The sequence below is a fragment of the Malaclemys terrapin genome, chromosome 8 (assembly GCF_027887155.1).
Source record: "Malaclemys terrapin pileata isolate rMalTer1 chromosome 8, rMalTer1.hap1, whole genome shotgun sequence".
NCBI classification, from domain to species: domain Eukaryota; kingdom Metazoa; phylum Chordata; order Testudines; family Emydidae; genus Malaclemys; species Malaclemys terrapin.
In genome coordinates this window covers 9,851,747-9,874,932 of record NC_071512.1, presented here as the reverse complement: position 1 = coordinate 9,874,932, position 23,186 = coordinate 9,851,747, and the positions used below count along the sequence as shown (strand labels likewise).

Sequence of the window (23,186 nt, the reverse complement as noted above, 5' to 3'; positions counted from 1 at the left end):
GAAAACTATCAAATTGCATGTACATGCATTTCTCAAAAATACAACTCTAAGCACTGAATAGATGAAACAAATTAACATTTAAAAATTGTTATACGCTTTGTGAAGATCCTAGAGGTAATATCATGTGGAGGCACTTTATCAATGACTGTCAACCACATGTTTGGCCAGCTCTCTAGCTCTCGACACTTAAATGAAGAATGGTGATTGTTTAAAATGTTCAGTCCCCCAGACATGTAGCGGATGATTAATTTCAGGGTTTGTCCATCTGCAGTAGCTATGCATCATATAATGCAAATCAGCTGCAAAAAAAAATGTGATAGCAATGTGTGCTCTTTTAAAAGATCATCACATAACAAGCGACACCCGTGGTGTATAGTTACAGTATAATTCAGGACATAGACATATAATGTCATATGCATTGCTTTATAACATGTTAGACAACCTTGGATACCATTTTGATGCCATATGCATTAGCTGGGCATTAATAATTATGTGGGGCTTTTAAGATACCACCTCCTAAATTGCATGTACGTACACATTGGAGTAGTTTAAGGGGATGAAGATTCCTTGGCTTTATACAGATTGGTATCTATGCTTTAATGAGCAAAGATCGATAGGCAAAGTATGCAACAGTTTAACCTGATTCCATTAACTTTTGTGTCTCGTTTTGGGACCAAATATTTAGGCTTAAAAAAAAATAGCCTCCAAGGGAATTACTGATAGGAATTGCCAGACTGGCTCAGTCGCCCGATCCATCAAGTCCAGTACTATGTCTCTGATGGTAGCCAGCACCAGATGGTTCCTATTCATTTCACCACAATATGCACTCTCATATATTTTGACCCAGGGGATGTCAATGATGCCTCTTTATCCTGGCATAGATGTTAATGTGTACAAGCTGATATACCAGTCAGCATATGGAATTGCTTATTGGAGGGCAGAATTAAGGTTTTGTTTTTGTTTTTTTCTAGGTACAACGTTATCAATAGAATACAAGTATTTTAATCCTCTGGCACGTAAAGCCTCTTTTTTGGGGAACTCTGTTTCTGCCTCCCTTACCCTTTTACCACTAGCTCTATTGGGTGAATCACTCAACAAGGGTGATTTAAAGGCAGAAGGTGAAATCCTGATCCCATTGAAATCTATGGCAAAACTCCCATTGACTTCAGTGGGCCAGGATGTCACCCCGAACCTCCATCGTAACACATGTAAGTGTGTACGGGGATATGACCATTTGTAGATAATGCAAGTTTTGTGTTACGGGGATTCAGTACTTTCCATATGGTGATGGCTGTGGATAACTAATAACACTTGTGTTCATTTTTTTTAAGGTTGACAATTAGTACCATTTGTGGGAGTTGTGGATGTTCAACATTTTCACAGGATTGGGCCCGTTATACCTACTATAGACTTGTAATGCACAAGAATTTTTAAAAGGATGAATGCTTATTATTTGTGTTCATTACTTGAAAGAGAAACATTGTGATTATGGGATTATTTTATTTAAATTATACCAAAATCAGACATTTCACTACCAGTAAAGATGTGCAGTAATTTTCTATTTGAATAGTCATAAAACTGCACGACTTCTTCTAAGGGTACGTCTTCACTACCCGCCGAATCGGCGTGTAGTAATCTATCGGGGATCAATTTATCATGTCTCATTTAGACGCAATAAATCGATCCCCGAACACACTCCCCGTCGACTCCCGAACTCCACCAGGGTGAGAGGCGGAAGCGGAGTCGACGGGGGAGCCACAGCCATAGATCCCACGCTGTGAGGATGCGAGGTAAGTCGATCTAAGATACTTCGACTTCAGCTATGCTATTCTCATAGCTGAAGTTGCGTATCTTAGATCGATCCCCTTCCCCCCCCCCCCAGTGTAGACCAGCCCTTAGTCTACTTTCTTTCTCAGTCTGTATTTAGATGGCAGATGTTGGCATAGCCATTGTCGCCCCAAGCCTTAGGCTTTGTCCTCTTTCATTAGAGGACCAAACTATTCCTAAAATCCTGGAGCTGAAAACACACCTGAAAAAGCTGCTTAGCTGTGCAAAATTTCGACACACTAACAAATCATCACTAGTGGAGGATGCTGAGTTTCAATATCATCCCCTAGCCTGGGAAACTGCTAAATTAATTAGCTCGACAGAAAATTTCAGAGAGAGGATGATGAGACAGTCCTCTGAAGAGAGGAATAAAGATCTCTCTACTGAAATAATGACACTAGTGCCTTACCTATTTGAAATATTTGTCAGTGTTAAAACAAAATCTAATAGTATTAATATCTATGCACAGCCATCTCCATATGGAAAGTATTTAATCCCTATAACACAGAAAATTCACACCTACAACTGATCATTTCCCATTATACATTATTAAAATGGAGGGTCTATTATGGTTATTAAATACCTTTTGCCCTTGTTGGCTATTCACCTCACATTAAAAGCACCAGATAGTGTAGTCATTTTTCTGCAAAGAGGGGGAAAATATCACAGAGATTTGTTGGGCAATTTAAAAGCTATAGGGCATGAAATTGATATTGCAGAGGAACAGAGAAAGGAATCCCCTCATTAGGTCCGACATGTCAGTGCAAAGTCTATTGCTGTTGTGAGTCCTTGTGATATGTCTTCAGAGCACAGTTATATTACGCATCTACATGGAATAATATGTTAAAAGATCGGACATTTCCTTTAATTTTATGTAATGACTTCCTCACTTTTCATATATACACATCATATTGTGTGTGAGACAGAGAGAGACCATAGTTTAAGTTGTTCAAATGAAAACACTGAATCCAAACCCCTCGTTCTAAGCTTTAGCCTCTAAGGTAATGACTTGCACAATCAGATTCTCCCTTACCAACTTGCTTGCCCCATGCATTATAGTCAGTGGGTGCAATCTTCACCCTATTGAAGTCAATGGCAAAACTCACCTGGACTTTAGCAGGGTTAGCATTTCACCCACGGGGTCTAAGTTTGTTTCTTAGATAAGCGTACATAATTTCTCTTCACTTTAATGGATATTCTACATATGTATCTGAGGCCCTGGACTTTATGTGCATATAAGGCAAGTAGGGGTAACTGTTCAGTATTCAGCAGAATATGGCAATCAGTTCACTTATTTTGTTTTCCACTCAGCTTCTCTGCCTCAGTTTCTCCATCTGTAAAATGGAGATAACCTTCCATACCTATCACACAGGGAGTTTGGGAGAGTCAACTAGCTAATGATTATACTGCACTTTAAAGACAAAAATATAGACTTACTGTTGTTGTTGTTATTATTTGCCATATATTAATTGCTAGCGTTTTAATCAGTAGCCACAATTACATAATGGTTCAAATTTAAGAGTCGCAAGGGGCTGCTGGAAGAAAATTTACTCATTATGAGAGAGAGATGGTAACGGACCATTGACTAACAAAACCCTGAAGAGGAAGTATACAGAGTTTCAATGAAATTCTGATAATTTTGGCTTTCTGAGTTTATTAGGATGCATGCAGTGAAATATTATAGCGATGGTGGGAAAAGCAGCATGAGCCACGGGAAAGTCCAATAACAACAAGGATACACAAGGAACAGACTATACTCAGTTATCAAACCACTGGGATTGATATACAGCAGTTCCTTTCTCTCTTTGGATTTCAAATGCTGTATGAAACCCACCAATGGTTTCTGGAAACTGGGCAGGGAAGTATTTTAGGACTAGGCCATCTTCAGGGACTTAGGAGGGCAGATCCTCAGCTGGTTTAAAGTCTGTCTCCTGACTCAGTAGGGGATTTGAAGAATGGGGGTGGCCATTTTTCAAGGGCTGACAGAGCCAAGGGGAAATTCTCTGGGGACTACAGCTGGTATTGGTCAGGGGAATTGATTTGTTATTGTCTAACTCATGAGTTTCTGGTTTTGAACAACAAATTGTGCCCTGAGGCAAGGACCTGAAAGTGACTCAGGCTTGGCACTGGTTCTTTCCTAGCTAATGAGAGAGCCTGTAGGCTTACAGCAACATTGAGGTCAGTGGACCTATCAAAATTTATACCAGTCCTATTGGATTAGGGCATATCTGTTAGGAATAGGGTGACCAGATGTCCTGATTTTATAGGGACAGTCCCAATGTTTGGGGCTTTGTTGTATATAGGCGCCTATCACACCCTTCCCCGCCCACACATCCTGTCCTGATTTTTCACACTTGCAATCTGCTGGAGTTTAGGGTAGCCCTCTTATACAGCTGTCCTCTTCCATCCCTCACTAAAGAAATTTATTTTTACTTCCAGAGCTGTTCACTTTCTATGGACCAAATCTTTCCTGAAGTCCTTACTCATTTTTTTCCCCCTCAGACTTAGTGTGGCCAAAACTTCTACTGACTTCAACAGGAGTTGGCCTGAGTAAGGCCTGAAAGCTTAGGGTTATAAATACCAAATGCAGCCAGGATGTCAGAAATACTAACATTTATACCTGAGACTTTGCATTGAATGAGCTGTAATGTTCTACTGTAGTAAAATAAAGCTAAACCCATTTTCCCAGTCAAATTACAACCTATGTAACTCCGCTGGGCACTGGAAGCTCCACAGGGGGAAGGAGGAGGAACCAGAGAGAGAGCAGAGATGCTCCACATTTGCTATTCCATCCTAATGGCTAGAACAGCCTCCACAGCCCTGTGCTCCTCCCTCTGTAGCATCTGTATATTCATTCAATCTGACTTGGACTTTATAAAAATCTCAACGCATCAATAAGTAACTTTCTGTCTAAGAAACAGTAAAATACATCAATCACAGTGAAATACAGCATCAATCCCCTTAACCTCGTAGTACTTTTATAGAGAAAGACACATCTTTCTTTGCTGAATGTGAAGCTCACAGCCACCTTGCTGCTCTTTACTTTTTGACATTTTGAGCTAAGATCTTGTTCAAAAGCAGAAAGGAATCCACTTCATTATTTGGTTTTCCTGGTATCATGAGATGCACCACTTATCCTTCTAGGGTTCTTCATATTCACAGGGAACAGTGACTAAAAGGGCACATACATTACCCTTACTTCATTCCTGCATCATTTCGTATCAGGGTTGATCAAGGTTCATTTAGAATTGTGCATAGACTATAGCCTTCCTTATGAATACTAGTTCCTAAGAAAAGTAAATAATAAACCCATAAGTACAGAGCATGCCATTCCTCTCCCTTCACCCTGCTTCTCTCCTGTCAAATGTTGGGCATGACACTGCTCCCTTTGGAGGCAATGTCATAATTCCCATTAACTCCGATGGAAGAAGGATCAGGCGCACTGAGCCTGGGAGTCTAAATTCACTAGAAGGAAGCAAAATAGTACTCTCTAATGCATTTCCACTACTGCTCTGTCTAGCTAAGTCTATACTACAATTAGACACCCATGGCTGACAGGCTAATGGGGCTGGGGCTTGGGCTAAAGGGCTGTTTAATTGCAGTGTGGCTACTTGGGCTGCAGCCCAAGCATTAGGCCCAAGCCTGAATATCTATACTGTAATTAAACAGCCCTGCGAGCCCGAGTCATCTGGCACAGATCAGCCACGAGTTTTTAATTGCAGGGTAGACATCCACCATCTATGGCTTCTGGCTTTTCTATTCAAAAGGAACCATGTATATCAGGACTCCTGAATAGTTCACTGTTGTTTAATCACTCAGGAAAGCTGCTGTTCTTCTTCAAGTGCTTGCTCATGTTGATTCCATTCTAGGTGTGTGCGTGCCCACATGCACAGTTATCGTAAACTTTTGCCCTAGCGGTATCCATAGGGTCGGCTGAGGCACCCCCTTGAGTCAATATATCATGTGTCGGTATATCATGTGTTCAATGTGCTCTCCGCATCCATCCCCGCACGTGTCACATTCCCGGTGCATGAAGGGGTCCTAAAGATTGCCAAAGCCCTCTGGCAAATCCCATCCTCAATCCCGCCCACTTCCAAGAGGGCCGAGAAAGTATTTTGTCCCCACCAAGGGGTTAAAATATTTATACACTTACCTGCCCCCAGGGTCGTTGGCTGTGTCGGCAGCCAACGAAAAGGACGAGCAAGGGCATTCTAGTTCCACCCCCAAAAATAAGGAGGCCAAGAGACTGGACCTTTTCAGGAGAAAAATGTGTTCCACAGCCAGTCTCCAATTCCGAGTCGTGAACCACCAGGCTCTTTTGGAGCGATATAATTTTAACCTGTGGGATTCCCTCCATAAGTTTAAGGACTCCCAGGAGGTGGCCCAAGAGTTTGGGGCCCTTTTTGAGAAGGGAACCGCAGCGGTTCGGTGCTCCCTCCAGGTGGCCTGGGATGCAGCCAATTCGGCGGCCAGGGTGGTCACCTTGGCGGTGGTCATGAGGCGGAGTTCCTGGCTTCAGACCGCAGGCCTATTCCAGAAGATGCAATCTTCCATACAGGATCTCCCGTTTGATAGAGTTGGGCTGTTTGCAGAACAAACGGACATGAGGCTGCACGGTCTGAAGGACACTCAAGGCGCCCTCCGCTCGTTGGGGTTACATACGCCTCAGTCAGCGAGGAAGCAATTCTGGCCGCCCCCGCCACCAAGGCCTCATAAGAACGGCCGTACTGGGTCAGACCAAAGGTCTATCTAGCCCAGTATCCTGTCTACCAACAGTGGTCAATGCCAGGTGCCCCAGAGGGAATGAACCTAACAGGTATATCAAGTGATCTCTCGCCTGCCATCCATCTCCACCCTCTGACAAACAGAGGCTAGGGACACCATTCCTTACCCATCCTGGCTAATAGCCTCGGCAGGGATCTACAAGAAGAAGGACACTAGTTTTAGTTGCTGCCGCCCTTCCTCCTCCCGTTCATCTGCGCAGCCTGGCCTGGCGAAACACCACCAGAAGCGGGCGTTTCGAGAGTGACGCCCCAGTCAGCTTCCTGGATCTGCCCCATCTTTTCCTCAACCGTCTCCATCTCTACTGTTCGGCCTGGTCGCGAGTTACCTCGGACCGCTGGGTGCTAGAGATTTTTGTCACTTTGCTACACTCTCCAGTTTTCGGCCACCCCCCCTACCTCCCCATCTTCCACGGCCCTCTTCAGGGACCCTTCTCACAAGCAACTCCTTGTTCAGGAGGTAGATAACCTCCTACAACTGGGGGTGGTGGAGGAGGTCCCTCAGGAAATGAGGGGAAAAGGTTTCTACTCCCACTATTTCCTGATCCCAAAAGCAAAAGGGGGCCTAAGACCCATTCTGGACCTGCGATGACTCAACAAGTTGAAGTTTTGCATAGTTTCACTGGCCTCCATCATCCCCTCCCTGCATCCGGGAGACTGTTACGCCGCTCTTGACTTGACAGATGCTTATTTCCATATCTCTATCTTCCAAGGACACAGATGGTTCCTCCATTTTATAGTGGGCCAGTGCCATTTCCAGTTCATGGCACTTCCCTTTGTCCCCTCTGTTTAGAAAATGTATGGCCCCAGTAGCTGCTTACCTGGGTTCTTTCTCTGTGGGAAAAGGACATAACAACATGTTAGTTATACCAGACAGTTATTCAAGTGTCCATAAGGGCAAACCACAGTTCCAACAACAGTCCTTTCCAAAACTGACATGGCTTTCAGAAGTATTTTAATTAGAGCATTTGACAGAATAACAAATAATTCCTCTCTCTAGAATGGTTACAAATATATAGTTTTGAACAAAAAGTATTTTAATTAACTGCAGATGGTCTCAGTCTACTTATGACTAGATGGTATTTGTCCAGATTAGAAGAGTTCCTGATCATTTGAAACATATGTCAGTTTCTGCTCAGGGGAATTTCTGGGGTGCCATATGGATGCTACAGTTTGGGACTTGAGATACATTTGCTAAGGAACAGTGAGGAGAAGGTTGCAGAGTGCCTAACTTTAGCAAGGATCCTTTGGGCCAGATCCTCAACTGATGTAAATTCGTATAGCGGTGTCAAAGCCAATGGAGCCATTCTGATTTATGGTCCTCAATCGTTCACTTCTGTATGCTCTAAAACTTACCAAATCTATTCAAAATGCTTATAAAAATTAATATATGAAAGGAATGTATATTTTTCTGTTTTCTTTGTATTGTTCTGTAGTACTGTACTTCTCTAACTTGATATTATTCCTCTTTACCACTAGATGATTTGAAACTGCAGCATTATTCCACTTTTAGACTTTATCCACTGATCATGCAGTGCATTTTTTGACAATGCAGCTTTGCCCTCTAGTTAGATTATCAGTTTATCCTACTCCTTCACTGTAACATTGTGTACCAAAGCCCCCATCTCCCACTGTTTCGGATAGGCAGATATTTTAGTCTCTTGATCTAGAAGTTGCAGCATTAAGTATAGCTCCCCCAAGGGTGCAACTGAATTTTATCAACTAGAGTAGTTTTCTAGTTTAAGAACTTTCAAGACATCTTTGTAGGTTTCAGACTAGAAAACATCAATTGAAATGTTAAGTGAGTAGTGTTATTAGATATTCATTGACATCCACAACACTTGTTTCTATTAAATAACTGTAAATTGAGGGTATTTTATGCTAGAATTACAATTCACATATTTTAAAAACATCCTGTTTAAGTTCTGCCTCGGATCCCTTAAATGCACTGCCTTGATTGCTATGACTGATTCTCTCTTATAGTTGGCTGACCAACAATTTCCAGTCTATAAGGTATATTACTAGCCAATTATCTACACGGGATCTTCATCGTTTCTGAGCACAGTAATTTCTCTTGAAAGTGGTGAAAATTACATCTACCAAAAATCTAAAATGAGGCTAGCAACCAGTATGACACACAATTCATTTATTTTATACTGTACAAATTCCTAGATCATGCATCTATATGCACAAAAATTAAAATGTGATGACAATACCAAGAATCTTGCCACATGAATGACTGTAATTAAGGTATACAATACCTGTGTTCAGCATGTAAAACTGAGTAAGAGAGATCTTAAGGCTTCTTTAAGTTAGCCATCTAAATAAGTGGCCTCGTTCTCAGCAGCTGCTATTGACAGTGGTAATTTTGCTTTAAGTCAGGAATACAGGAGTATAGGAGATCCATACTAGTCCAGTATCCCATCTCAGTCATTGCCCAGTACCTAGTGCTTCAGAGGAAGGTTCAAGAGACCCCAGAGCTATTGTTAATCTGCCAAAGGGGAAGTTTCTTCCTTACTCATATCAGTTAGTGATTAGCTTACGTCTTGAACCATAAGGGTTTATACTCCTTCTAGAAAATATCTTGTCTAATGCAGATGTGAATGGGATGTTCTCATTATCCAACTAAAGACTTAATCCTTTTTTAATCATACTAAGCTCGTAGCCTAATGACCTCTTGTGACAGTGAGTTTCCACAGGTATAATTATGTATAGGATTGTATGCATAATCCTTTTATCCGTTTTCAGTTTGTTACCTTTTAACTTCATTGGATGTCCCCTTGTTCTTGTTTTATAGCAGAACAAGGTAAATAAGAGTGTCTGGCTCACCTTTTCTATTCCATCTACCATTTCCATATGCCTGAGTCGTTTCCTCTTTAAACTAAACAGTTCCAGTTGTTTCAAATATCTCCTTATAGGGACATTTTTCGTGTCCTCTACTCATTTTTGTCACCTATCTTTGAAACTTTTCATTTTTCACCTAGGTTGGCCAGATCTGAACACACAGTTCCTGGTGAGGATGTAAGGATTGTGCCTCAGAGCAGACTCATGGAGTTAAAATCAAGTTTAATTTTCAATATCAATGATATCTTGCAAAAATGTTTCCTATAATGATGAAGTGGTGGAAAGGCTTCTCTGTAGGTGTCAGGCTGAATTCCTGTTGAAATGCTTACTTTAATGCTGCTGGGATTTTGTTTGTGATGTTAATGATGCTAAGGTGCCTAGAGCCTTGGATAGGCATATTTTTATTATTTTAAATCTGAATACATTACATAATAAACAAAAGAATAAAAAGAAAATCCCTTCTGTAGCTTTTTGAAATACCAGACCTCGTAAGAACCTTCAGATCAGATTCGTCTCCATTACACCTGTGTCAGAGCCCCATCATTCAAGGTTTGGAAGTGTCCTAAGATGAGCTATATGCGCTGTCCTCCCATTGAGTTCAGCGGGGCCTGTCAGGAGGCACTCTGCATATTGTAGGATTTAGTTCTACGTCCAGAGAAACTCCACTGACTTCCAAAGGCTCCTCCAGATTTCCATAGGTGTCAGAGAACTAGATCTTGTCCATCACAGCTAGGGTTACTAATTCACTCTTGCTGGAAGCTGACAGATGAATTACTTCCTGACTCATGAGAATTGAACCTACTGACTCAGTTTCCATATACACCTCTACCCCGATATAACACGAATTTGAATATAACGCGGTAAAGCAGTGCTCCGGGGGGAGCGGGGCAGTGCACTCCGGCGGATCAAAGCAAGTTCGATATAACGCAGTTTCACCTATTACGCAGTAAGATTTTTTGGCTCCCGAGGACAGCGTTGTATTGGGGTAGATGTGTATAAGGGACCAGATCAATCTTGGACGTTTCCTGTCTTTTTCTAGTGTTTTGTTTTGCTCGGTGTGGACTAAAAGTAACATAATTTGGAAACAAGTCTTTATGTGCTGATACAGGAAATGAAGTGCTGGCACGTGTTTCCATGGCAACAGTCAGAAGTTGTGATAAATAAACATGGCTCATAGTTCTGCAAGATTTTAGCCGTTTTGTGTAATGCCTTTATCAGTCAGTGACCGTCATTCACAGTGACTCTAGGCTTACATGCTTTAGGGCGTTCGGAGGATCTCAATGTGCTTCATAAAAGTGGGTAAGTAGTATTGTCCTCATTTTAAACACTGACAAAGCGTGGCACACAGTGGCTAAGTGACTTACCCAAAGTCGCACAGTGAGCGTCATAAGGAGAAATTAAGTCCCCTGATTTACAGGGAGCGTCCCATCTTCAATCACTAGGCAACAAGACTGTCCACCACCACGCATTATCTAAGATACTGAGGGCAAATATAAAGTCAAGAAAAAAAGTTGGTTCTTCCTTGAGCATGTCGTTTCTAATGAGATTGAAGGCCACATTGTAGTACTGATTTCATGGAGCATAAAATGATCCCATATATTTTGCTCTAGTTAGATGAAAATATTTGGGGTCAAATTCTGCTCTGACCTCAATGTAAATCCAGAGGAACTTCACTGATAGCAGTGCGGCCTCTCTTTCTGTGTAGGGTGGTAACTGAGATCAGAATTCATCTCCCACCGTGTCTAATTGTAAGATTTAAATCTGAGCATGTTCTAGATGTAGAAGACTGGCTCACTGCTTGGCAATTATTACCTCTGTAATAACACTAACATTCAATCTGTCAACACACACAGCAATCTCACACATGACTTTTTGGCCTTCAGGGATATAAATTTCCAAAGCTCATGACACACAGCTAACAGCATGTAGCCATTTACTAGAAATGAAACATTATTATTCCTGCTGAAGTATAGATTCATAAACCTGATAATTCAGTGTTTAATTTTTACCAGATGATAATGTGCTCAGTATTAATATTGAGGAGATTTTTGTTTCTGAAACACATTTTGTTTACAAATCTAAGAATAAAACATTCATGTTGTTTGTATGTTTTCAGTGCAGATTTAAAAATATAAAATATCTACTGAAAAGCCACGTAATGTGCTTGGGGGAAAGTTTTGTTTTAAGAATAAGGAGGAAATTGTATATCCTGAGGAGTTTGTTTCAATTCCGTTTGGTTTTGGTTTTGCACTCACTTAGTTCACACCCTTATAATTCAAAGTTGCTTTTAATCAAAGTTACAAGACAGTTTGGTATCTGAGAAACCAGCAATCTGAATTTAATTCTTAGTTTTTCCCTGTGATCATACTATCACTCTAGGTAAAGCATATTTCACAACTGCCAGGGATTATGAAACATTTCTGTAACTTCTCTGCCCTCAGCCATTGATAATGTGTATCTATATTCATCTGAAATGGGGAATGTCTTTAACTACATGTAAATGTTAAAGTTCTTCTGCTTCATGATCTGTAGGCATTGGACCAATGCTTATCTCCGTTTACAGCTAGTGAAACTCCATTCATGTCCATTGAATTGCTCTAGATTTACCCCAGTGAATCTGAGAGCTGAATTTGGCCAAGAGAGTTTACATGAAGAATGATATTTGTCAGTGTAGAGTCACCACAGTACTGCCAACCCCAAGCATTCCACAATCACGAGATTGGTTTAATTATCATCAGATTTAAAAATAATAATAATAATTTTGAAGTCTTTTATGTGCTTTGTTATTTTGAGCCTTTAAAGTTCGTTTTCAAACTTTTCTCTGCAGCCATGAGGGCTAGGATCTTACTTCTCTTACAATAAAAGCTGAGATGCTGATATGCTGCACATGAATCCTGTCACTACCACTGGATTTTGGCCCATTTTGACAAGAGGTCATCAGCTGGCTATTTGGTTCTGCTGTCTTCACCCCATCTCTGCGGCTCTTGGGACCAGCATTACCCCTACTTGCACCCAATGTGCTGCCTCTCTGTCTTCCTCAAATGAATTTTGATTCATAATCATAATACACTGCATGGGGGGGAGAGGTGTAAAATTCAATCAGGAGGTGTCCGTCAAAGAGTGAGGCAGCATATTTGGGCCCAGACCTGATACAGCTGGGCCTGCAAGCAGCAGGGAATGGATGGCATCAGCAGTAGCTTTCCAGCAGAAGCCCTTTAAAAGCCCTTGTGTTAAAAGCCCTTAGATCTGAAAAGCAGGCAGGGCAGGGTACCTGGGAGCAGTGGCAGAGTGACTGCAGAAGGAGTGGGAAACTGAATGCCTTTGGAGGGAATGCACAAGACTGAGCGTGACCAAAAATAAGTGTTCATCTTTTGCCCGCTCATCCTGATGACTTCCTCTTGCCATCATTCATAGATGCCCTCCTCAACCCTTCAGATCCCGGAAGTTCTCTTTGATCTAGATAATGCCCACAGGTGTCCTGTGATCCTGGATAAATGTTTTCATGTGTTTTCACACTTTTTATTTTTTATCAGCCACAGGTAATTTTAATAGTTCTTTGTAGGTCTCTGCAGCCTTTGAGCCTGCAGTGTTTACATCCCTGGATGCTTGAAGCTGAATCAATCCGGAGTAATCCCTGGTATTTTGACAGCAGGTTGTAGAGGGCAGGAAGGAGGCTGACAGGGGTGCAGAAGACAGAGATGGGGTGGGCGACACAGGGGATTGGATGGCAGCTCCTCCAGCCTGGGGATGGGGAAAGGGAGCCCCCTCTGAACAGGTAGGGGAAGACAGTTTTGCTGTGTTGCCAACTTCCACTAACTGATTATGGGATTAGGTCATGGGATTTTGGCATCTGTTGGAGGAACTGTTGTGATGCGAGAAACTCCTCCATTCCCACAGTTTTTAGGGCTGGGCATGCAGGCAGAACTGTGTGAGAGAGCCTCAGCGCTGAGGACACAGATCTGCCCTGCCACTGGCTCTGCCTTCCATAGGAGAGAGAGGTTGTGGGGCAGTGGGAGGCAGTGGAGTGGGGAGTTGGGGAACAGCTGCTGTTGTGTCTGGGGCCCTGGACCCAGGAGCAAAACCCCCCTCTTCATGCTGCCTTGGGACTTCTGCTCTACTTGGGATTCAGGCAGAGGAGAATCCCTGGGAGGTAGTGAGGAGGGGAAGGAGGAGTCAGGGGAAGGTGGTACTGCCAGGTCTGGAGAAAGGGAGGAGCCCCTGGGGGCAGCAAGGCGGGGGAGAAGGAGAATCACGACAGTAATAGGAAATGGTTAGCAGTTCCCCTGTCTTAGGGATGAGGAGGAGGTAAGTAGAGTCTCCATCGGAGCAGCGTTCATTTTTTGTGTACATTAAAGATTGACTTTTCAACCTGAAATTATCACACACACACAGTCAGAAGCGTAGAGGGGAGTTAAAAATGAAAAGATGGATTAAAGTTCTTAAAATCTAATGATTTGTGGGGCCAATCTTATGATTTTTTTGCAGGTCTGACTCATTATTTTTGATTTCTTGAGGTTAGCAACACCGTTATGTACTCAAGTATATCTAGGGCTAGAATCCTGTCCCTTTGTAAGAAAATATTACTAACAGGTGTTGAGAGAGAAATTGTAACCTTCCCTTGTCAAAAGGCACAGCTATCTAGCAATCAAGCTACCAGTAATCCCTCTCTCATGATATATTGGACCACAGCCGGATATTATAGTAAGTGTCTCAGTAGCTGTCTGATAGTAGTGTTTGCTGTATCTGTAGTTTCCTGAGACATTTTCTTGGGAGGGGTAAAAGGGATTTGTTTTATTTTGTTTCACCCGAGTTTGCCTAAATGTTCTGTGGCATGCAAGCCTGTGAGAGTGCTCAGCACTTTGCAGGACTAGGTCCATACATTGTGACTAGCTGAATGGATTCAGGGAATGATGATGGTGCATCACAAAGGGCCTGATGCTGGGGGGGGGGGGGTACAACTGTTCAGATGAGTTCAGTGGGAGTTGAGGATGCTTTGCATTTCCCAGGAGATTCTCTTCACCTTGCAAATAAACTAACTGCATGCAACTTTTTTAATCTGCATGGCAATTTAAGTGAATAAAATACGTATACACTAGCACATTAATTATATTAAATTCAGCAACATACATTTATCCTAAGCAGGCTTTTCACTGACATTAAGTCCCGTCTTTTCTATCCTCTCTTCACCTATTATAACTGCACTTAATTTCTATAGGTTTGTCAAGCAGACTCTTATTCCCTCCTGGGGGAATTCTGCACTACTGCACAACGCAGAATTTTGCAGAAATGAACGTGCGTGCAGAATTTCCTTTCCCCCACAGAAATGGGCTGCAGTGCCGCTAGCTGCCACTAGGGGCTGCTGGACCCAGCAGAGCCCAGCTTGCACATAGAAGATACTGGCGGGGGGGTTGGGGGAGGGAGCTAGAGGGTTCCTGGCAGCTGCAGTTCCCAGCTAGCCCTGGGGGAAGGAGAGGGCAGCACATAGGAAAATCCATGCAAGCCTGGGACAGAGCATCAGGCTGTTTCTCTCTCTGGATCCCTGAGCTCTGCGGGAGAGGGTGTGCAGGTGTCTGGGCAAGGAGGGGCACTGCGACTGGGCTCTGGGGGGGGAAGGGGCCAGAGAAACAGGAACTGGGGTTGTCATAGGGGTTTCTTTAACTCTCTACTCCTGGGGAATTTGGGTGTGTGTATGTTGTTGCAGATGTACTTGCTGACAGGTATTTTGAAATAAATTACCAAAATAATTGAAACTGACGTGATTATATAGTGTTATTTTGACAAATAAAATTTGCAAAATTTTGTAGAAATTTAAAATATCATGTGCAGAATTTTTAATTTTTTGGCACCTACTTTTTAGTTTTTTGGCATAGAATGCCCCCTGGAGTACTTATTATTCATGTTCTTTATCATGTTACTTGGCAAGCAAACCAACACATTGTCCTTTACAATATCTTTAGCCTGGATAGCCCTCAGCAATGTCAAATGTTGGTTACGAGAAATCATTTTTGAAAGTGCCCATATAAATGAAAATAGATGTTTCTTTCCACAATACCGATCTCTTTCACTGCTCAAACATTACGGTTTCTCTAAAACACAACAACAATACAGGGATTCTGTAAATGCTGACAACTTGATTAGTTGCTGTTTTGTTGCATTGTGAAAATAATTCACATACATGTTTGAAGCATTTGGTCTTATGGTAATTAATTTTTAGCTGAATTGATTTCTGTATGCAAATTGATACGAGTAATTACGTGGTGAGAGTTAAATATCTGAGCATGCTAGTTGAAGACATACTATCCTCAACACTTGGGCGGGAGGGTAATGGCAATTTTCTCTCTAATGAAGCAGAATGACTTATGCCGACTTAAGCAGAATAAAAAAAATGGTAATTACTTGCCGTTGATATTTTGGGGTTTTCCTAATCTGCTCTTTCAAACAAAGTATTTTGTAAACATAAGTTTATTAACAGTATCATGGCTATGGCCTCAAAGGTTACAACCAACCGTGCTAACCATAAAATATTTCTTATCAAATCAATGCTATGACTTAATGAACCATAAGATTAAGTAGAATAGGAAGAAGGAGCTTCCTGTCTAACGGGTATCAACAGACTGCAGTGTTTTATGGTAGTTAGAGCACAGTAAGAGATTAGTATTTAGGACGCCTGCATTCTTTTCCTGCCTCTGCCATTGACTCACTCTGTGACTTTGCACACACAAATGATAGGGTAATCAGATTCCTCATTTTCTTTGCTTTAATGCTAGTACACCTCTACCCCAATATAACACTGTCCTCGGGAGCCAGAAAGTTTTACCACATTATAGGTGAAACCGCATTATATTGAACTTGCTTTGATCCGCCGGAGTGTGCAGCCCTGCCCTCCCGGAGCGCTGCTTTACCGCGTTATATCCGAATTCGTGTTATATCGGGTCGCGTTATATCAGGGTAGAGGTGTATATGCTCAGAACTCACTTTGGTTATATTTTATTTCATCTGCACTGGGAGTCAGGCTGTTCGGAGGGAGAAGAGAGCAGAGTTTTAAACTGAATGTCCTCAACAGCAAACACAAAGGCCATGTCTACGCTAGGAAGAATGGGCTCTTTTAAAAACAGGTTGGCTAACACACCTTAAAATCCTAGCACAGATAAGGCGGTTCTGGTTTTAACACGGTAGCTGGTCAAGGTAAAGCCTAAAGGGTAGCTTGGGGGTTACGTCAACCAGCTAACAAGTGTTAAAACTAGAACTTCTCTGCCTACACTAAGATCTTAATAAATGTTAAAAACAACATTTTCCTAGTCAAGTGGTGGCCGAATAGGATTGGTGTCTTGTTTTCTCAGTGGGTGCTGGGTCAAGGCCCATAATTCATTGTATGATTGTGGGGAACTGATTCTGGAAGCTGCCAGTTTCATGTTGACCTCCCCCACATGGAAAAATCTAGCACATCCATTGCCTATTGGAGTCAGTAGTGAGCTGCCTGTTTCACCCTGCTCTTTGACCAGTTGCTGGGCTGCTGTGATTGAGAGTGTAGGCAATGACTTGAGACCTTGCCTCCTCAGTCTGAAGTTCAGCCTTAGGCGTTATAATGATTTCATGCCTAGCAGGGAATAGTCCAGCATAATCAGTGGTAGTCTTCTGCTTTGCCCTAACTCAGCTTTTCACAGGCTTCCATTCTGACCCCACCCCATCTGCTTGCTTGTACAGTCAGGGACTGTGCCTTCCTCTGTGTTTATACAGAACCAAGATCTTTGCTGGAGACAAATAATATATAAAATACAGAACTACATTTGAGTGTCTCCTTTAAAATAAATGTTTTATTACCATGCTCTATTGTGAAACAAAATGAACCAGAATCTTTGCATTATACACTGCAGGTCCCATTTTCCAGTTCATCATCGCTTTTCTCACCAGATGGTCTTGTTTTCTCTTATGCTGAGAACAGTTCCAAGAGGATTGTGTGAGGCAACTGCTCTTGACATTTCATTTTTCAAAAGTCTTTTTGTTTTGGAGTGATCATAGCACTTATTGTATGGCAATTTTTGAAACCAAATGTGTTTACATGTCATTTTCTTTTTGATTGCCTGGCTTTTTTATATAAGCTTTACTAAATATGTGTGGGTTTGGAATTTGAACTCTTCCCAAAAGAATGGTCATGAAAACAACATCAAGGTCATAAATTTGCACTTGTGAACTAGTTGTACACGTTTTGTAGAACTGCACAGCCATTGCTGCAAGAGATTTTGCTGCAGAGTCTATGTGAAAAATAAATTTGCTCTGATTAACATGATCCCTGATCTACAGTATAGTCTAATATTGCAACCCTCTGCATGTATTGCTACTGTCTGAACCCCACTATTTCCTATCAGTCATACGTCTTCCTTTATAGTAGTAATATGTAAAAACATGAAATGGAAAGGAAAAGTGTCTCAAGCACTATTGTTAGCTCTTTGTCCAAGGATGATTTATATTGTTAACCTGGAGCTCTTGGTGACAAGTATTGGGGGAGGAGAGAGAATAATTTGTGGTGTTCTTCTCTTCTCTGACTAGTGGGGGAGGACACTCAGAATGTAACTGCCATCATTATTTTCATATTGGTGCCCTGTAAAAAAGAGATGCTAACATACTGTTGGGAGGTTGTTAATGGCTTGATGCAATCACTACTGTTTATTTCCCAATTAGTTTGATATCTCTAAGAGGGAACCACAGAGGATTTATAGATTTAATAAGGTGCATAAATTACTATGAATAAATAATGAAAGGTCAGATGAAAATGAAATGACACCTGTGTACGCACTTTGTTTTTCAATGACGATGGCTGGAATTCTGGTTCCACGCTCACAGTTTGAATAAATTGGCATTGTGTTGGGGATGAAAACATCACCCATGGATAGAAGCACTGCACCTTGGCACTTTTATGCAGCTAACCTTTAGAGCCAGCGAGCTAAGGCCCAATGCTGCTTGACTCTCCCACAGAAGTTTTGTGGCTGTTGAATCTATACAGGTACTGGACTCGCTAGCCATGCCCTCATCACTCCCTGGGCTGTCCCAGAGAGCTCTCCTTTCTTGCTCTGTCAGATAGCGAGAGACTGCAGGGTTTAGATCCACAGTAGAACTGGCCAGAAAATGGAATTTCCTTCCAGCAAAAGTTTTGAAGGGGGGTGAGGGAATGAGGTGGGGAATCATCAGGAATTGGAATGAAAAGTCAAACATTCAAAATTTTTCACAGGAAAAACATTTGTTTCAGAATATTGAAGTTTCCCTTGAATGCTTCAGGAATTTTATTTTTGTAATAAAACTGACCTCAGATTTTTGTTTTAAAAAATTACTTTTTACCTGCCCTTCCCTCCTTTCATTTATGTATTTATAATTTTGGTTCTTAATTTCAAAGACTTCACACTTATTGCTGTAGAACACAAAGAACTGTGATGTCAAATATGGGTTTTATATTTCATCTTATTCCCAAATAGGGTGACCAGACAGCAAGTGTGAAAAATCGGGACAAGGAGTGGGGGGGGTAATAGGAGTATATATAAGAAAAAGACCCCAAAATCGGGACTGTCCCTATAAAATCAGGACATCTGGTCACCCTATTCCCAAAGGACTTTTCTTCTGCGGATGATGAGCATCTGCTCCTAGTGATGTAGAAACCTGATTCACAAACCATGATTTTTGATTGGTATATTTTAGAAATTATTTCTTATTTTGTGCCCTGTCTCTAGGGATTGTATTGCATAGTATTAGCATAAACTTCCAAATTTCTTTAACGTTTTAACATTTTGAACTCTTTGGAATTACATTTTTGATCTCTTGTACCCAATATAGATTGCCCCTTTTATTATTATTATTCCCATTTGAGAGAGAAAATATTGAGACACAGAGAAGTTATGAGTCTGTAACTGAAATAGAATCCAGGAGTGAAATTCTGGCCCCATTGAAGTCTTTAAACACAAGAGCATTCAAACTATACATGCTTTCTATATATATGAAAGTTCTGCTGCACCATTGCCATCCTGACAACGAGGAGTCCTGTGGCACCTTAAAGACTAACAGATTTATTTGGTATAAGTATATTTATGCCTGTATCTGTAGTTTTCACTCCATGCATCTGAAGAAGTGGGATTTTTTTACCCACGAGAGCTTAAGCCCAAATAAATTTGTTAGTCTTTAAGGTGCCACCAGACCCCTCGTTGTTTTTGTAGATACAGACTAACATGGCTACCCCTCTGATACTTGATTCCCATACTGGGTTCCTCTATTTTTTTGTGTGAAGAGTATTTAAACATTTGTGTTTACTTTTTATTAAAATAGGTTATAATGTGACACTGTTTTAGGATTTAGTCACTTTACAGCTGCACCAATTTTTATCCTAGATTTCAGAATTCACATGCAGAGAGGTAATTGTAGCTTGCAAAGATGAGTAATACAGATCAAATTCTTCAGTACCATTGTTATTTGTTGAGCACTCACTCTGTGTTCAGTGCCATATACTTCATAATGACCCAAACCTGTTCCTCTTACTCATGCCAAACTACTCTTGATTTCCATGAGTAAAATCAGCAGGATTTTATCCATAAAGCCAAGTTTTATCCCTACCATCACTTGGGTTCAATTTAGTTCATGATCCTTGCTTGCAGAAGCATACAAGGTAGACATAAACAATACAATACAACCATATATATATGCCTAATGGAAACTCATTCGATGTTAATGGTATGGGAAACGTATGACCTTTTCTATCAGTTTAATACAGTTTAATCGATTTAGGAGCAAAAGCTGTTTACATTTGTTTTTTGTTTTTAAGACTTCCAGCGCCTTGTATTCCTCTAAATACATATGCACTGGTTGTGCTCAATTGCCCGTCACAAATCTGTAATGGGTGTTAATGTGGTGAGCTCTTGCTTCTCTGTCTGCTTAAACCAACGCAGAACAGCTGCAATACTTCGGCACGGCAGGAGAGCAAAAGAACCCTCTAGTTGTTAGAAATACATTTGCTGCCATGTGGAGAACGTCAGTGGTAATTGAATTGGAACTTAAAAATGACTCCATCTTTTTGTAAAAAGTAATGTCTTTTTTTAAAACTTCCCTGGGCATCAACCAACGATGGGAAAAGCAGCCAGGGTAATTTGACATAAACGCCTTACATGGAGTTCCAAAATGAAAACAAATTTTTTTCAAATAAGCAATACATGTGGGAAGGAAAGGGATGCTAGGCAGGAATTAGGGGAAATCTTTGGGAGGAAGAAGTAATAAAATTAAAGTCCAAATAAAAACAGATATAAAAATATTTTAAGTTAGTTGGAGATGTAACCTTGCCATTATGTTTTGGGAGACCTAAAATCAAAATCCTGACCTCTTCCATGATGTGCTGGAGATGAATCCTTAGGGCGTCACAGAACCCACTCATTAACATTCTAGTTTGAGTCCAGTTCTGGGCGCCACATTTCAGGAAGGATGTGGACAAATTAGAGAGAATCCAGAGAAGAGCAACAAAAATGATTAAAGGTCTAGAAAACATGACCTATGAGGCAAGATTGAAAAAAAAAAAGGGTGTTTAGTCTGGAAAAGAGAAGACTGAGAAGGGACATAACAGTTTTCAAGTATGTAAAAGGTTGTTACAAGGAGGAGGAAGAAAAAATGTTTTTCTTAACCTCTGACGATAGGACAAGAAACAATGGGCTTAAATTGCAGCAAGGGAGGTTTAGGTTGGACATTAGGAAAAACTTCCTAACTATTAGGGTGGCTAAGCACTGGAATAAATTGTCTAGGGAGGTTGTTGAGTCTCCATCATTGGAGATTTTTAAGAGCAGGTTAGACAAACACTTGTCAAGGACGGTCTAGATGATACTTAGTCTTGCCACGAGTGCAGGGGACTGGACTAGATGACCTCTCAAGGTTCCTAGCAGTGCTATGATTCTATATTTATTCCCACTAGTTGCATGTTCTTTATTTGAATTGGGAACGATGAGAGAATTTCACTTAAACTCCTAACTTGGTTATTTTTACATTTGTTTTTAATAGCTCTTGATCCATCCAAAGACCCATGTTTGAAGGTAAAGTGCAGCCCACATAAAGTGTGCGTCACTCACGACTATGAGACTGCTATTTGTGTAAGCCGTAAGCAGCTGGTTCACAGGTAAGGATGCACTGTCGTTACATTCTATTATGCCCCTGTAAAGTTCCATGGACACCAAAATTAGAAAACTCAAGAGAACATTAAAATAGATTCTTGAGACATTCTTTGAACAATTAAATTACATTTGCTTTTGTTGCTGAGTATAACATTTACATTTATAGTATCAGAGGCTAGAGCAGGGTTGGAACTGTTCCAGAAAGATCAGATGTTTTGGAACACAGGATACCGTAGGGTGAATTGTACACTGCAGCATACCTACTGCCTAGCTCTGGAAGAAGTTTGTTCAGGCAACAAACATGGTGCATAAAAGCCTGAATTCATAAAATATGAAAATGTTCCAGATGCTGTACACTTCTACAATAGAAATGAATTAAGTATAAACAATTAACAGCAGTAGCAAACAGGGAATTTCTGGTTTTGTTTTAATAAGCAAAATCTGTGCTTATTAGTAAGTTAAGGTTGGAGGTTTTGATGGTTCTAGGAAGAGTAATCCACAGATAAGTCACAAAATTACAGAAAGCTCCAGGTCCCTGAATGATTAAATTAAGAGCAAATTAAATAGCAGGTACTTTAAGAACTTTGGGATTTCCAGATGAAACTAAGGCTTTCTTCGCTGCAGTGTCAGCTGGAGTTATCTACACTTGAGGTAACTTCTCCTGAGTTAGCCTAACTGGAGTGAGAGCCGTTACACCAGGGGTCGGCAACCTTTCAGAAGTGGTGTGCCGAGTCTTCATTTATTCACTCTAATTTAAGGTTTCGCGTGCCAATAATACATTTTAACATTTTTAGAAGGTCTCTTTCTATAAGTCTATAATATATAACTAAACTAATGTTGTACGTAAAGCAAATACGGTTTTTAAAATGTTTAAGAAGCTTCATTTAAAATTATATTAAAATGCAGAGCCCCCGGACCGGTGGCCAGGACTCGGGCAATGTGAGTGCCGCTGAAAATCAACTCACGTGCCGCCTTTGGCACGCATGCCATAGGTTGTCTACCCCTGCGTTACACTCTAAAACAAAGCTCTAGCTGCAGTGTTTGGATTTGCAGCACCAAGTGGCAGTGTCTCCACTGTATTACAGAACTCCACTTTTAACCCAGACCTGCTGATCGCTGGGGAGCTCCAATTTAAAGCACCAGTTAACTCGAGCTAGAGACTTCTGTGCGTGGACTGGAGTCAGGTTAAGGGCTGTACTCAAGTTATATCTTGAACTAACACTGCAGAGGAGACAAATCCAAAGGGACTTAAGCCTCCAGATCCCTTTGAAATCCAGGGGGGATTAGGTGACTAGCTCCCCTGAAAATTCCACCCCAAAGGACAAGTTGTAATAGACATTGAAAGATAATCAGAAAAATAAAACGGAATAAGAAAATCTTGAACATCAGTAAAGGGACTTTAAAAATCAGTGTGACTTTACTGGATGCAGGTGGGAAAGCTTTAAGGTAATATGAAATATCCTGTGATCTTGGAGTATTTCTGTGATTGTTGGTAGTCCAATGCTGATGCTTCTGAGCCAAGATACATTCGCTTGCTCGGTAAAACGTATTTGTCATAATCAAGCTTCATTCACAGGATTGCAAGATGCTTCCTACAAAAGGATGG

The 23,186-nt window shown here is 41.2% G+C and overlaps 1 protein-coding gene across 2 annotated transcripts in view; it reads left to right on the top strand.

The window, feature by feature from the left end:
* Nucleotides 1-23,186, top strand: part of SPOCK1 (SPARC (osteonectin), cwcv and kazal like domains proteoglycan 1) — a 495,316-nt gene that overhangs the window by 273,813 nt on the left and 198,317 nt on the right. For both annotated transcript variants that reach the window (XM_054038315.1, XM_054038316.1), the window contains exon 4: nt 21,471-21,585. In XM_054038315.1, coding sequence (XP_053894290.1) covers nt 21,471-21,585 — 115 coding nt within the window. The remainder of the gene's footprint in view (nt 1-21,470; nt 21,586-23,186) is intronic.